Genomic DNA, 15,844 nt, shown 5'->3' with positions numbered 1-15,844 from the left:
AAATTGCAAATTTAAATTTAAATGAGCAATACTTGAACTTTGAGCATCTCGAAGACAAGCTAGGGGAAAGAATTCGTTTAATTATTTTTATAATAGAGACGGTCGAAATTAATTGAAGAGGTGAGACTTTTGATAATAAAGATAACACTGAAAACGAAAAATCGGGGTACAAGACCTTTGTCTTATCGAATGGACTTTGTAATTGTATTTGTTGTTTAAAATGAACTTTTAGGCACGAGTGGTGGTGGCAATAAAAAAAACCTCACAAATGATGTTTTAAGTAAGAAATGTTGGGGAGGGGTAGGAGAGGAAAGCGAGGCGAATAGTGGGAAAAGTGTCTTTATTAATGTTTTCTAGAAAAAAAAATACTAACAGTTAATTTAGTTTAAAATTATATATTTTAATAGGAGGTGTAATCATAATGCTATTTCTAAAGGTAAGGTGTTCATATTTTTGTGATGAAGCATCGCAAAAGTTGATTTTTGTTTGTCAAGTACTGAGTTCGGTATTAATTTTACTCATTGTTGAATAATGTAAATGTAGAAGATACATTTCTTTAAAAATGTAATCGAGAATTTTAAATAGTTTTGTTTTATCATTGCTCAAGCCCGACAATCAAATCATTTCCAATTGTTCAAATCGATCACACAAAATAAGGGGTCTACGACAAATTCCCGAAAGACACTTGCCCGAATGACGTTTGCCCGAAGGCCGATTTCCCGAATGGACACTTGCCCGAATGCGACAAATGCCCGAATGGACACTTGCCCGAATGCGACACAGGGCAGGTGAAGTAGAGTTCACCTGTTTCTATGTTCTCAGCATATGAAGGGATAGTGTGGTCAGAGCCATGCTCGGCCGGAATCGTTTTTTTAAATTCAAACATGTCTGAGACTTGGCGGGACACTGGGCAGGTGGAGTAGAGTTTAGTAGAGTTTTTAAAATATAAAAAACGTCTTTTTTATTGTGGGGTCTGGTTATTTTGGGATGATAAGTGCTGACAGACGTAATGTCATTTATGGATGACCCCCGAAACCCACATTTATCTAACTAGATAACGGGTAGTCTAGTATATATATATATATATATATATATATATATATATATATATATATATATATATATATATATATATATATAATTTTCTCCGGGGGCGGGGATAACACCACTAGGTTCGACACCCTACCTAGCGACGCCACTGGGTATGTTGTTTATTTTGTATATTTTAATGGTAGAGTAATACACAAGACATATAATAGTTGACTTATGGTCAGTGTTTATTTTTTAAACAATGCAAATATTTTGTTTTTAATAATTAAATAAATCAAAATAGAAGAAATGTAGATGGGGGGTGTACATATTAAGTGGGCACTTAAAGCACAAATACTGGGCAGTTGATGTGAATCAGTGATGATTATGCTGCCTGTGTCTCTTTATCAAAGTTAAAACTAAACATGGCGTCATTGGTGGACGATCCCCCATACGGCAAATGCCCAAACCAGACAACTTAAAGTAAGTCGTGTGGCTACCATTTATATAGACATGGGGATTCAAGCGGCCATGCTAACTGTGTTGGTGGGTACAGGAGCTGGCACATTAGCCGGCACAGCTGTAGTCATTGAGAGCGGGTCAGGCACAACACCAAGCGGCACTACAGTAATCTCAGGGGACGATGCATCCGTGCGGTGGATTTGTATATGACGGGATTCGCCTTCCGGTGGTCTCATGTGCATTACCAATGTTGCTCCAGAATCAAAGTTCGGTACCCTCATGGTTAAAACAGCACCATTGTCTTTTTCGCACTTGGCACGGTAATATCTTACTCCTGGAAGAAAGAAAAGAATAAAAAAATCCTCACCAAATGCATAAAACTGAACGCACTGGAACATTTTAATCTAAAGCCGAAACAACAGCAACCCAGCTCATCAAGTAGACTTCAAAGAAAACATCTCTCCTGAAGCAATCAAAACCTCTCCCTTCCGAGGTGTTGTTACCGTACATTAACCATCAGAGGCTCAATAGATACCATCTGACTACGATCAAGAAGAATTAGAGAAAATAACATACAAGCACATAAAAGAAGAGTACCCCAGCAATACTTGGATTAGGGTATAATGCAGTTGGCTCAGCTGAAGATGCCACAAAAAAAATGGCTTGGCTGGAATTCTTATTGAATGGCCAAAAAGTGAAAGCTTAGAAAATTAATAAGTACAGGCAGCCTCTCTGGCATTTTTGTAGCTGAGAAAGAAGCTGTAAAACATGCAGCTAACCTCCTGTCAGAACACCATGGATCCCCAACTAGACAGTCTTTCTTAAAGATGCAAAATCTATCTTGCAGGCTCTAGAAAAAAAACCAGTATCCTAAACTCGATAACTGAGGACAGCCCTTGAGAGACATAAACAACATATGCAGCATGGCGGCGATGCCATGGGTCCCGGGCCACACACATACACACAGATACACGAGATGGCGTACTAGCTGGCAAAAATCGGGGCAAAGGAAAACCAACCAGGAATCTTGTTACATCCAAAGGAAATAAAAAAGAATCATAAACAGCAAACAATCTCAAATTTGGTTTGACACGCACTCAAACTACACAAAAGACGACGGATTTTACACATTAGCACGCCAAGAACAACACATTATCTTCAGACACAATAGACTGAAACAGAACATGTTTAAAAAAAAACTAAATGTTGGTCCAGGCAAAACTTGTCCTTGTGGCATGGCCCCTGAGAAAGCAGAGCACGTCCTTTACGCCTGCCCTTTGTACACCTAGGCGCGGTCTAAACATTAGCCTCTATACACCCCACTCAAGGGAAAACTGATTAGGGCGCCTGCATATCTGAAAACTGCAGTCCAGTTCATCCACGAAGTTGGACTTTTTGTTTAAATCATCCGACATAATCTCAATTAAAAACGAAGAAGAAATTCCAGATTAAAAAAAAAACAGTCAACTATCTATATATATAATAGTTCTCTTCTGGGAGACGTTAGAAAATAAGCTGCAAGCGCGCCTTGCAGTCCCCTCTCTTCCTCTCTATCGCTACCACCCCCCACCCCCCTCACATGGTCAGGTTAGCTGTGGTTCACGCTAAATGTTTACATTTTACAATCGTAGAGCCGGGTTTGGTGACGGCTATTAGGGGCAGATAATTTAGTTTGAAACGATTTTAAACTTAGAGGAGGTAACTAAGAGAAGGCTGCTTTCACGGGGGAGGGGGGAGGGGGGTTTAGTGTTTTAAAGCAAATATTTTCAGTGGCAGCATTGGTACTGTCGAATTCACAGATTATGAATTACTGAAAAGTAGAAAAAACAACGACTAAATAGCGGCGTATGATATGCCGCGGGTCGGCTCGTACTTGATATTGAAGTAAAAAAATCTTGTCCTGAGTGTAGGGCGGTGCCTTAGGTCGGGTAAAAAACTCATTGTGATAGCAATATCAACGCCCCCTCCCCCCCCCCCCCCCACCCCACCACCACGCCACATACACATCCTACGCCACGGCCATAAATTAAAAAAAAAAATCACACAACTATCATATTTGAAGTTGCTGGACTATTATTTTCTGCTGTTTGAACTTCAGCTGTACAACCTACCTGCGAAAAATCCGACGCAAAACAATAAGATGTTGAGTAGGATTTTACCAATCCCCTTTAGCACTCTTCTCCAGTCCAGTGGCTGCTGAGTCATGTTTTGTATATCCTGGACACTCTGACTCAGATCTTTTAGCTCTTGACTCAGCTCTTCAAAGTGCTGGACCGTCAGATACCCCGTGTTGTTACCTGAAGAAATAAAATGACGGTCACTATCACACGCTAAGGCTTTTGTCTGATATGTTCTCTGGTGAACGTCGGCAAATTCTTGCCACACTATCACACGCTAAGGCTTTTGTCTGATATGTTCTCTGGTGAACGTCGGCAAATTCTTGCCACACTGTCAGACCCTAAGGCTTTTGTCTGATATGTTCTCTGGTGAACAAATTCTTGGCAAACAAGAGCTTAAACAATTCAGAGGAAATAAAACAGCAACATAGGCCCAGTGGCGTAACGAGGTCGGGTGTCACCCGGTGCGCCAATTAATGGTGTCACCCTCAGAGGCGTAGAGACCCTTTTCGATTTCCACCACCCCCCCCCCCCCCTCAAACTTTTGATTTGCACCTCTTAAAAGACTATTTAACACTCGAATTAATCACTTAATTAAGTGGAATTATCATTTTTCTCTATATATTTTGCTATTTTTTGCCTTGGTGTCACCTCCCTAAATGGTGTCACCTGGTGTCATACGCACCCTCAAACTTTTGATTTGCACCTCTTAAAAGACTATTTAACACTCGAATTAATCACTTAATTAAGTGGAATTATCATTTTTCTCTATATATTTTGCTATTTTTTTGCCTTGGTGTCACCTCCCTAAATGGTGTCACCTGGTGTCATACGCACCCTCAAACTTTTGATTTGCACCTCTTAAAAGACTATTTAACACTCGAATTAATCACTTAATTAAGTGGAATTATCATTTTTCTCTATATATTTTGCTATTTTTTGCCTTGGTGTCACCTCCCTAAATGGTGTCACCTGGTGTCATACGCACCCTCAAACTTTTGATTTGCACCTCTTAAAAGACTATTTAACACTCGAATTAATCACTTAATTAAGTGGAATTATCATGTTTCTCTACATATTTTGCTATTTTTTGCCTTGGTGTCACCTCCCTAAATGGTGTCACCTGGTGTCATACGCACCCTCAAACTTTTGATTTGCACCTCTTAAAAGACTATTTAACACTCGAATTAATCACTTAATTAAGTGGAATTATCATTTTTCTCTATATATTTTGCTATTTTTTGCCTTGGTGTCACCTCCCTAAATGGTGTCACCTGGTGTCATACGCACCCTCAAACTTTTGATTTGCACCTCTTAAAAGACTATTTAACACTCGAATTAATCACTTAATTAAGTGGAATTATCATTTTTCTCTATATATTTTGCTATTTTTTGCCTTGGTGTCACCTCCCTAAATGGTGTCACCTGGTGTCATACGCACCCTCAAACTTTTGATTTGCACCTCTTAAAAGACTATTTAACACTCGAATTAATCACTTAATTAAGTGGAATTATCATTTTTCTCTATATATTTTGCTATTTTTTTGCCTTGGTGTCACCTCCCTAAATGGTGTCACCTGGTGTCATACGCACCCTCAAACTTTTGATTTGCACCTCTTAAAAGACTATTTAACACTCGAATTAATCACTTAATTAAGTGGAATTATCATGTTTCTCTATATATTTTGCTATTTTTTTGCCTTGGTGTCACCTCCCTAAATGGTGTCACCTGGTGTCATACGCACCCTCAAACTTTTGATTTGCACCTCTTAAAAGACTATTTAACACTCGAATTAATCACTTAATTAAGTGGAATTATCATTTTTCTCTATATATTTTGCTATTTTTTGCCTTGGTGTCACCTCCCTAAATGGTGTCACCTGGTGTCATACGCACCCTCAAACTTTTGATTTGCACCTCTTAAAAGACTATTTAACACTCGAATTAATCACTTAATTAAGTGGAATTATCATGTTTCTCTACATATTTTGCTATTTTTTGCCTTGGTGTCACCTCCCTAAATGGTGTCACCTGGTGTCATACGCACCCTCAAACTTTTGATTTGCACCTCTTAAAAGACTATTTAACACTCGAATTAATCACTTAATTAAGTGGAATTATCATTTTTCTCTATATATTTTGCTATTTTTTGCCTTGGTGTCACCTCCCTAAATGGTGTCACCTGGTGTCATACGCACCCTCAAACTTTTGATTTGCACCTCTTAAAAGACTATTTAACACTCGAATTAATCACTTAATTAAGTGGAATTATCATTTTTCTCTATATATTTTGCTATTTTTTGCCTTGGTGTCACCTCCCTAAATGGTGTCACCTGGTGTCATACGCACCCTCAAACTTTTGATTTGCACCTCTTAAAAGACTATTTAACACTCGAATTAATCACTTAATTAAGTGGAATTATCATTTTTCTCTATATATTTTGCTATTTTTTTGCCTTGGTGTCACCTCCCTAAATGGTGTCACCTGGTGTCATACGCACCCTCAAACTTTTGATTTGCACCTCTTAAAAGACTATTTAACACTCGAATTAATCACTTAATTAAGTGGAATTATCATGTTTCTCTATATATTTTGCTATTTTTTTGCCTTGGTGTCACCTCCCTAAATGGTGTCACCTGGTGTCATACGCACCCTCAAACTTTTGATTTGCACCTCTTAAAAGACTATTTAACACTCGAATTAATCACTTAATTAAGTGGAATTATCATTTTTCTCTATATATTTTGCTATTTTTTGCCTTGGTGTCACCTCCCTAAATGGTGTCACCTGGTGTCATACGCACCCTCAAACTTTTGATTTGCACCTCTTAAAAGACTATTTAACACTCGAATTAATCACTTAATTAAGTGGAATTATCATTTTTCTCTATATATTTTGCTATTTTTTGCCTTGGTGTCACCTCCCTAAATGGTGTCACCTGGTGTCATACGCACCCAACGCCCCCTCCCTCACTACGCCTCTGCATAGGCCTACTTGCACATGTTCTTTCAGTGACGTTTGATAATATTCTTAACTCTGTACAACTTACCAGTGCAAGATTTTTTTAAAATGTGAAATTAAAAAAAAAAACAAGTGTGTTCATTTAGCTATCGAACTCTTGTTTACTAGATAGATTTGACACCCGGTATCTGATCGGCTGTGACGCTTTGATGGATGACCCCCCCCCCTCGTTGTTAATCAACTCCCAACATCCCTCCCTCCTCCTGCCCGCCTCCTCACACGAGAATATTGTTAAACGTACCTGTAGCCCGTGTCTGGTTGCTGTCGCCATGTGGAGCTGGGTCGCCGCTGCCGGTACCGTTAAGGTCCTTGTGATCCTGGCAGTTGGAAGGGAGAACTTCAAGGAAGATAATCACGGCACTGATGTACCACGTGATCGACCTGGGTGACATCTGGAGGGGGGGGGGGGAGAAGACCGGTAGTGTTGGGGGAGGTTAGAAATTTTAGGGGAAAAAAACAATGTCACAACTGAGTCATAAAGTCTTACGTGTGGGGGTGAATTTTCATATTGTTTCGCTAGACTGCTAACCCGATAGTCTCGAGTTCGAACCCGGGTTCAAGTTAGTGGAACTTCCCTGAGTCCACCCAACTCTGATGAGTACCTAACTCACGTTAGGGAAAGTAAAGGCGGCGAGGCATAGTGCTGACCACATTATCACTTTATATGCCGAGGTCAAGAAACATATAAGGGGTCATCCATAAATGACGTCACACTCGTAGGAGGGAGGGGGGTTCGTAATTTTGTGACGATGTGTGATGAGGGGGGGGGGAGGGGTTCAGCTGTTGCGACGTCACATTTTCGCATTATAAAAAAAGCAATGTTAGAAAACCAAATTTAGACGTTATTTCGCGTTTTAGATAACTTTTTTAATAAATTGTAATAGGAATTGATTAAAATACTCTATTTTGACAGGGTTGAGACAACATTTTGGAAAAATATCGATGTTTAAAAAAAATTCAACTGCAATTTTGAGGGGGGTTGTAGGTTGAGGTGTGACGTCATTTTAGAGGGGGGGGGGTCTGGCTTTTTGTGACGACGTGTGACGGGGGGGGGGGGAGGGGGGAGGTAAAAATCATCAAAAAAAGCGTGTTATTGTGTGTGTAGTTGTGTGTGTGTGATTGTTTGTGTGGTTGTGTGTGTAGTTGTGTGCGTGGTTGTATGTGTGTGTGGTTGTGTGTGTGTAGTTGTGTGTGGTTGTGTTTGTGATTGTGTGTGTGGTTGTGTGTGTGGTGGTTGTGTGCGTGGTTGTATGTGTGTGTGGTTGTGTGTGTGTAGTTGTGTGTGGTTGTGTTTGTGATTGTGTGTGTGGCTGTGTGTGGGTGGTTGCGTGTTTGGTTGTGTGTGGGTGGTTGTGTGTGGGTGGTTGTGTGTGTAGTTGTGTGTGGTTGTGTGTGTGGTTGCGTGTTTAGTTGTGTGTGGGTGGTTGTGTGTGGGTGGTTGTGTGCGTGTGTGGTTGTGTGTGTGGTTGTGCGTGTGGGTGTGCGTATGCGGTTGTGTGTATGGTTATGTGATTGGTGTGTGATTGGTTTTGTGTGTGGTTGAGCGTGTAGTTGTGTGTGTGATTGTTTGTGTGTGGTTGTGTGTGGGTGGTTGCGTGTTTGGTTGTGTGTGGGTGGTGAAGTGTGGGTGGTTGTGTGCGTGTGGTGAAGTGTGTGGTTGTGTGTGTGGGTGTGTGGTTGTGCGCGTGGGGGGGGGGTGTTGACCTGTCGAAAGACCATTTATCGAAAGACCATGTTTTCTTTAAAGTCTAGATCTATGACAAAAAGATCAAAAGACCGGAAATCGTACTAGAGATCTAGATCTAGAGATTTATAACAAGATCTAGATCTATAATACAAAAAAATATCTAGACTAAAATATCTACAGACCGGATACCGTAATAAACTATAACTAGATCTAGATCTATAGATCTATAACATAAAATAAAATATCTAAATACTTACCGCCTTACATATTCAAAGATATTAAGTTAGAAAAACATTTTATAAGCTTCTTACCGTATCACAGCTCACTGTAACTTCGTTTACAATAACGAGTCGCAGTTTTTAAAAAAAAAATTACAATGTTTAGTATAGAGTTAGAGATTAGAGATTATAGACAATTTTATTCAGTAGAAATGTCTATAGTGTAGGTAAACGAGAGTTCTTATGTTTCTTTCTTAATTTTTTTTTTTTAAAATCATCCCGTATTTGGGTCGTTGTGGCATCAGTGTAATGTGTCTAGGGCTAATTGTCCTATGTCGGCGCCCACCCCTCTCCATGCCTGACCACAACCGCATGCAGAGATGTAGCGAGGGGGGGGGGCGGGGCGGGGAGGGGGGTACATATGTCCCCGGGCGCCGACCTTAGGGAAGCCAAAATGGGTTGGAAAAACAAATTATAGTTTGTGGGGGTGCAAATCGAAAGATTGTGGGGGGGGGGGGGGGTGCAAATCAAAAGTTTGCACCCGGGGGGCGCCAAATTGTAAGTTTGTACCCGGGCGCCGGGAAGCATCGCTACGCCTCTGGCCGGATGTCTACATCTAGATGGTTCGTCTTGGTCACGAACACAGGCCCTTAAAGTTTATCTAGAAAATCTTACGCCCTGGGCGGTGATTTTTACTCGAAGGTTATGCGCCCAGTGGTGCCGTGTTAGCATCAGTTGCTTAGAGTTTTCTCTCCTAGATGAGTTGCTGTCTCCAGCAGTCGAGCCTCATCTGCCCGGGGGTTCGAACTCTGGACTTTTCGGTTTAGCTACCATGAGCTATACACCTGGGTTATTAGTAGCACGGGGTGCTGTGTGTGGCTAACCTGGTGGGGTGGGGGGTGTAGACTAGTTGGGGCGGGGGTAAACGAATGCTTTAAATAAAGAAGCTCATCTGATATGTTGAAGGGTGCAAGGATCTATTTAAAACTGTGATTTGGTTAGCATCATCATCATCTTTGACAGATGAAGTAGAGTTCATCTGTTTCAATGACATTGACATACGCGTGGATAGTGTTGTCATCACTAATTCCAGCCGCCTTTACTTTCCCGGGTGTGAGTCTGCTGCCCATCACGATAACTTGAGTACCTTTACAGCTAGGTTGATGAAATTTCATATATAAGTATTTTATCAAAATCGTAGATCCGTTTCAACTTTTGAGCGATTTCCGATAACCGGAAGTGGTACTTTTTCTACTTTGAATTTTTCAAAAGCCTATAACTTGAGTACTATTTCACATAGATAAATGAAATTTCACATGTGAGTAAAAGATCTAATTCCTAACCTTCTATTAAATTTTGAGTAATTTCCGTTTACCGGAAGTACTTTACGCTATTTCCGATTTCTCAAAAAACGCATGTAAATTTCTAAAGTACTAATAATATTGCGCACTATTATGCACTTTTTTATTTGGCGTTTACTTGGTGTGCAATTCTTTTGTCTACGAGATTTTATTCTATTTTTAAAACTTTAAGTATTTAAAATGGATTTAAAATCATGTCTATAGCCCGAGTTCTCATCCCCTGTTGTTTTATATAAGAATATTCGACAAAGTTTAGGGGAGATCACTCCCGGTTTATTTTTTTGTGCTTTTATGAATAGCTTTATTTCATCTTGTAATTCAAACACGCAGTTTACAAGCCCGTTTACTGCAGTGTGTAAGCTTTTTTTTCTCAGTAATCCATGCTTGATCACAATGTGTATAATAAGTTATATTGTTCCAAATTGCTTTGCTTCTCATTACAGCTAACATAAAGAGGGTGGAAATTAAAACACCTTCTGAGTTTTGTTGACTCAATGTTGTATTTTTATTTTATTTTTTTTCTTGTTTAAATTGTATCAAAACACTTTATAGATTGAGTTTATATTTTTAAGTTGCATATTTAATAAGTTGCAACTTTCTGTTTTTCTTTTTCTTCTTCGTTCATAATTTTAGTGTTGAAATGGATCCCCTCCAACACAATTAAGTATACCTGTCAACTGCTTTTCATTTTGGATTTGCTGCCATAGCCTTTGCCCAACCAAGAACAAACTACAAAGCAAAAGTTGTTTGCTTTTGGAGTTGTCTTTCCTAGAAGAGTTACCTGCCCCAGCTATCGAGCCTCATCTGCCCGGAGGTTCGAACTCGTGACTTTTCGGTGCAGTAACCATGAGCTGTACTGACTTGACCGCGCAGTTTAAAATACGGCGATTTTTTTTACAATAATAGTCTCATTTTTAACAGAAAAAAAAGTTAAAACATTTTATTACGAAACGAGATTTTTAAAAAAATTAACAACAGATTCAACTTTAACTCATTTAATCATTATAAAGATCTATGTCAAAATAAATAAAATTTAAATTTAAAAAAAATACACAAGACATATAATAGTTGACTTATGGTCAGTATTTATTTTTTAAACAATGCAAATATTTTGTTTTTAATAATTAAATAAATCAAAATAGAAGAAATGTAGATGGGGGGGGGGGTGTACATATTAAGTGGGCACTTAAAGCACAAATATTGGGCAGTTGATGTGGATCAGTGATGATTATGCTGTCTCTTTATCAAAGTTATAACTAAACATGGCGTCATTGATGGACGATCCCCCATACGGCAAATGCCCAAACCAGCCAACTTAAAGTAAGTCGTGTGGCTACCATTTATATAGACATGGGGATTCAATCGGCCATGCTAGCTGTGTTGGTGGGTACAGGAGCTGGCACATTAATCGGTACAGCTGTAGTCATTGAGAGCGGGTCAGGCACAACTCCAAGCGGCACTACAGTAATCTCAGGGGACGGCGGGTCAGGCACAACACCAAGCGGCACTACAGTATTCTCAGGGGACGGCGGGTCAGGCACAACACCAAGCGGCACTACAGTATTCTCAGGGGACGGCGGGTCAGGCACAACACCAAGCGGCACTACAGTATTCTCAGGGGACGGCGGGTCAGGCACAACACCAAGCGGCACTACAGTATTCTCAGGGGACGGCGGGTCAGGCACAACACCAAGCGGCACTACAGTAATCTCAGGAGACGGCGGGTCAGGCACAACACCAAGCGGCACTACAGTAATCTCAGGAGACGACGCATCCGTGCGGTGGATTTGTATTTGACGGGATTCGCCTTCCGGTGGTCTCATGTACATTACCAATGTTGTTCCAGAATCAAAGTTCGGTACCCTCATGGTTAAAACAGCACGATTGTCCTTTTCTTTACACTTGATACGGTAATATCGTACTCCTGGAAGAGAGAAGAGAATTTTTTTTTTAAAATCCTCACCCAATCCATAAAACTGAACGCACTGGAAATTATAATCTAAAGCAAAAACTCATCTAAAGCTGAAGTTCAAGCAGCCCAGCTCATCAAATAGACTTCAAAGAAAACATTATTCCTGAAGCAATCAAAACCCAAAACCTCTCCCCGCCGAGGTGTTGTTACCGTACATTGACCATCAGAGGCTCAATAGATACCATCTGATTACGATCAAGAAGAATTAGAGAAAATAACATACAAGCACATTAAAGAAGAGTACCCCAGCAATACTTGGATTAGGGTATAATGCAGTTGGCTCAGCTAAAGATGCCACAAAAAATGGCTTGGCTGGGATTCCTATTGAATGGCCAAAAAGGTGAAAGCTTAGAAAATTAATAACGACAGGCAGCCTATCTGGCCTATCTGGCACTTTTAGAGCTGAGGAAGAAGCTTTGAAACATGCAGCGAACCTCCTGTTAGATCACCATGGATCCCCAACTAGACAGACTTTCTTTCAGATGCAAAATCTGTCTTGCAGGCTCTAAAAAAAAATCGGGGCAAAGGAAAACCAACCAGGAATCTTGTTACATCCAAAGTAAATAAAAAAGAATCATAAACAGCAAAACAATCTCACATTTGGTTTGACACGCACTCAAACTACACAAAATCGACGGATTTTTACACATTAGCAAGCCAAGAACAACACATTATCTTCAGACACAATAGACTAAAACACCACATGTTTAAAAAAACTAAACGTTGGTCCAGGCGAAACTTGTGGCATGGCCCCTGAGAAAGCAGAGCACGTCCTTTACGCCTGCCCTTTGTACACCTAGGCGCGGTCTAAACATTAGCCTCTATACACCCCACTTAAGGGGAAACTGTATAGGGCGCCTGCATATCTGAAAACCGCAGTCCAGTTCATCCACGAAGTTGGACTTTTTGTTTAAATCATCCGACAGAATCTCAATTAAAAACGAAGAAGAAATCCCAGATTTTTAAAAAAAAAAACAGTCACCTATACTTGATATTAAGGTAAAAAAAACCTTGTCCTGAGTTTACGGCGGTGCCGGAGCATTATTTTCTGCAGTTTAAACTTCAGCTGTACAATTCTTACCTACATAAAATCCCCAGAAAAACAATAACATGTTGAGTAGGATTTCCTCAATCACCATTAGCACTCTTCTCCAGTCTAGTGTCTGCTGAGTCATGTTTTGTAGCTCCTGGGCACTCTGACTCAGATCTTTTAGCTCTCGACTCAGCTCTTCAAAGTGCTGGACCGTCAGATGCCCCGTGTTGTTACCTGAAGAAATAAAATGACAGTCACTATCACACGCTAAGGCTTTTGTCTGTTATGTTCTCTGGTGAACGTCGGCAAATTCTTGCCACACTATCACACGCTAAGGCTTTTGTCTGTTATGTTCTCTGGTGAACGTCGGCAAATTCTTGCCACACTATCACACGCTAAGGCTTTTGTCTGTTATGTTCTCTGGTGAACGTCGGCAAATTCTTGCCACACTATCACACGCTAAGGCTTTTGTCTGGTGAACGTCGGCAAATTCTTGCCACACTATCACACGCTAAGGCTTTTGTCTGTTATGTTCTCTGGTGAACGTCGGCAAATTCTTGCCACACTATCACACGCTAAGGCTTTTGTCTGTTATGTTCTCTGGTGAACGTCGGCAAATTCTTGCCACACTATCACACGCTAAGGCTTTTGTCTGGTGAACGTCGGCAAATTCTTGCCACACTATCACACGCTAAGGCTTTTGTCTGTTATGTTCTCTGGTGAACGTCGGCAAATTCTTGCCACACTATCACACGCTAAGGCTTTTGTCTGGTGAACGTCGGCAAATTCTTGCCACACTATCACACGCTAAGGCTTTTGTCTGGTGAACGTCGGCAAATTCTTGTCACACTGTCACACGCTTAGGCTTTTGTCTGATATGTTCTCTGGTGAACAAATTCTTGGCAAAACAAGAGCGTAAACAATTCAGAGGAAATAAAACAACAACACATAGGCCCAGTGGCGCAGTGAGGACGGGGTGTCACCCGGGGCGGCAATTAATGGTGCCACCCCCCAGAGGCATAGCGACCCTTTTCGATTTCCGACACCCGCCCCCCCCCCCCCCCCCCACCCCCCCCCGCAAATTTTCTTTTTGCACCTCTTAAAAGACTATTTAACACTCGTATTAATCACTTAATTAAGTGGAGTTATCACTTTTTCTATATATATTTTGCTACTTTTTGCCCCCCCCCCCCCCTAAATGGTGTCACCCGGTGCGATCCACACACCCGCCCCCCCCCCTCACTACGCCTCTGCATAGGCCTACTTGCGCATGTTCTTTCAATGACGTTTGATAATATTCTTAACTCTGTACAACTTACCAGTGCAAGATATTTTTTTAAATGTGAAATTTAAAAAAAAAAACAATTGTGTTAACTTAGCTATCGAACACTTGTTTACTAGATAGATTTGACATCAGGTATCTGATCGACTGTGACGCTTTGATGGATAACCCCCCTCCTCGTTGTTAAATAACTCCCAACATCCCTCCCTCCCCTTGCCCGCCTCCTCACATGAGAATATTGTTAAACTTACCTGTAGTCCGTGTCTGGTTGCTGTCGCCATGTGGAGCTGGGTCGCCGCTGCCGGTACCGTTAAGGTCCTTGTGATCCTGGCAGTTGGAAGGGAGAACTCCAAGGAAGAGAATCACGGCACTGATGTACCACGTGATCGACATGGATGACATCTGGGGGGAGGAGAGGCCGGTAGTGGTGGGGGAGGTTAGAAATTTTAAGGGAAAAAAACAATGTCACAACTGAATCATAAAGTGTGGGGATGTATTTTCATATTGGTTCGCTAGACTGCTAACTCGATTGTCTTGAGTTCGAATCAGTGTTTCTTCCAGACTTTTTTCTCCGGGGGGGAGGGGGGCACTTGAAATTTTCGGGGGGGGGGTCAATATTTTTCGGGGGGGGGGGGGGCGGACACTAGTAAAAGTGTATGTTTACTATATAAAATCCATCTCGTTCGGGAGGGGGCGGTAGACTTTCTTCGCCCCCCCCCCCCCCGAAGAGATGTGTGGAAGAAACTCTGGTTCGAATCCGGGTTCAAGTTAGTGGAAAGTCCCTGAGTACACCCAACTCTGATGGGTACCTAACTCACGGGTTATGGTTATGTGATTGGTGTGTGATTGGTTGTGTGTGTGGTTGTGTGTGGTTGTGTGTGTAGTTGTGTGATTGTTTGTGTGAGTGGTTGAGCGTGTAGTTGTGTGTGTGTGATTGTTTGTGTGGTTGTGTGTGTAGTTGTGTGCGTGGTTGTATGTGTGTGTGGTTTCGTGTTTGGTTGTGTGTGGGTGGTGATGTGTGGGTGGTTGTGTGCGTGGGGGGGGGGCGTGACCTGTCGAAAGACCATATATCGAAAGACCATGTTTTGTTTTAAAGTCTAGATCTACGGCAAAACGATCAAAAGACCGGAAACCGTACTAGTTCTAGATCTAGATCTAGATCTAGAGATCTATAACAAGATCTAGATCTATAATATAAAAAAATATCTAGACTAAAATATCTACAGACCGGATACCGTAATAATCTATAACTAGATCTAGATCTATATAACATAAAATAAAATATCTAAATACTTACCGCCTCACATATTCAAAGATATTAAGTTAGAAAAACATTTTATTATCTTCTTACCGTATCACAGCTCACTGTAACTTCGTTTACAATAACGAGTCGCAGTTTTTAATAAACAAAATTACAAGGCTTTGAGATTAGAGATTATGTGCAATTTTATTCAGTAGAAATGTCTGTAGTGTAGGTAAACGAGAGTTCTTCTGTTTCTTTCTTTAACAATTTTTTAAATCATCCCGTATTTGGGTCGTTGTGGCAACAGTGTAATGTGTCTAGGGCAGGGGTCGGCAACCTGGGGCTCGCGAGCCGCATGCGGCTCTTTTGACGTCCAGATGCGGCTCTCCAGCTCATTGCATAAATATTAATAGTTATA

At 41.0% G+C, this 15,844-nt stretch overlaps 2 protein-coding genes across 4 annotated transcripts; both read right to left on the bottom strand.

Annotated features, from left to right (window-relative positions):
• Nucleotides 1-1,277: 1,277 nt before the first annotated feature.
• Nucleotides 1,278-8,674, bottom strand: LOC131940439 (uncharacterized). Of its 2 annotated transcripts, none has more exons than XM_059299065.1 (4): nt 8,629-8,674; nt 6,872-7,022; nt 3,603-3,788; nt 1,278-1,825 (listed from the first exon to the last, which is right to left on the bottom strand). In XM_059299065.1, exons 2-4 carry the CDS (start codon nt 7,020-7,022, stop codon nt 1,551-1,553), a joined length of 612 nt encoding a protein of 203 aa, XP_059155048.1. In that variant the 5' UTR covers nt 8,629-8,674; the 3' UTR covers nt 1,278-1,550. The 2 variants fall into 2 exon arrangements, with proteins under 2 accessions (XP_059155048.1, XP_059155049.1); XM_059299066.1 differs by having other exon boundaries at nt 8,575-8,632.
• A 2,313-nt stretch (nt 8,675-10,987) lies between these two features.
• On the bottom strand, nt 10,988-15,579 carry LOC131940452 (microtubule-actin cross-linking factor 1, isoforms 6/7-like). 2 transcript variants are annotated; one of them, XM_059299097.1, is made up of 4 exons: nt 15,535-15,579; nt 14,435-14,585; nt 12,950-13,135; nt 10,988-11,820 (listed from the first exon to the last, which is right to left on the bottom strand). In XM_059299097.1, the coding sequence occupies exons 2-4, from the start codon at nt 14,583-14,585 to the stop codon at nt 11,255-11,257; spliced, it is 903 nt and encodes a 300-aa protein (XP_059155080.1). In that variant the 5' UTR covers nt 15,535-15,579; the 3' UTR covers nt 10,988-11,254. The 2 variants fall into 2 exon arrangements, with proteins under 2 accessions (XP_059155080.1, XP_059155079.1); XM_059299096.1 differs by having other exon boundaries at nt 15,481-15,548.
• Nucleotides 15,580-15,844: the final 265 nt, after the last annotated feature.

Source organism: Physella acuta, unplaced genomic scaffold, assembly GCF_028476545.2.
Source record: "Physella acuta isolate Inbredline_101_S28 unplaced genomic scaffold, ASM2847654v3 ptg000317l, whole genome shotgun sequence".
Lineage (NCBI taxonomy): Eukaryota > Metazoa > Mollusca > Gastropoda > Physidae > Physella > Physella acuta.
This window is presented reverse-complemented; position numbering and strand designations above follow the sequence as displayed.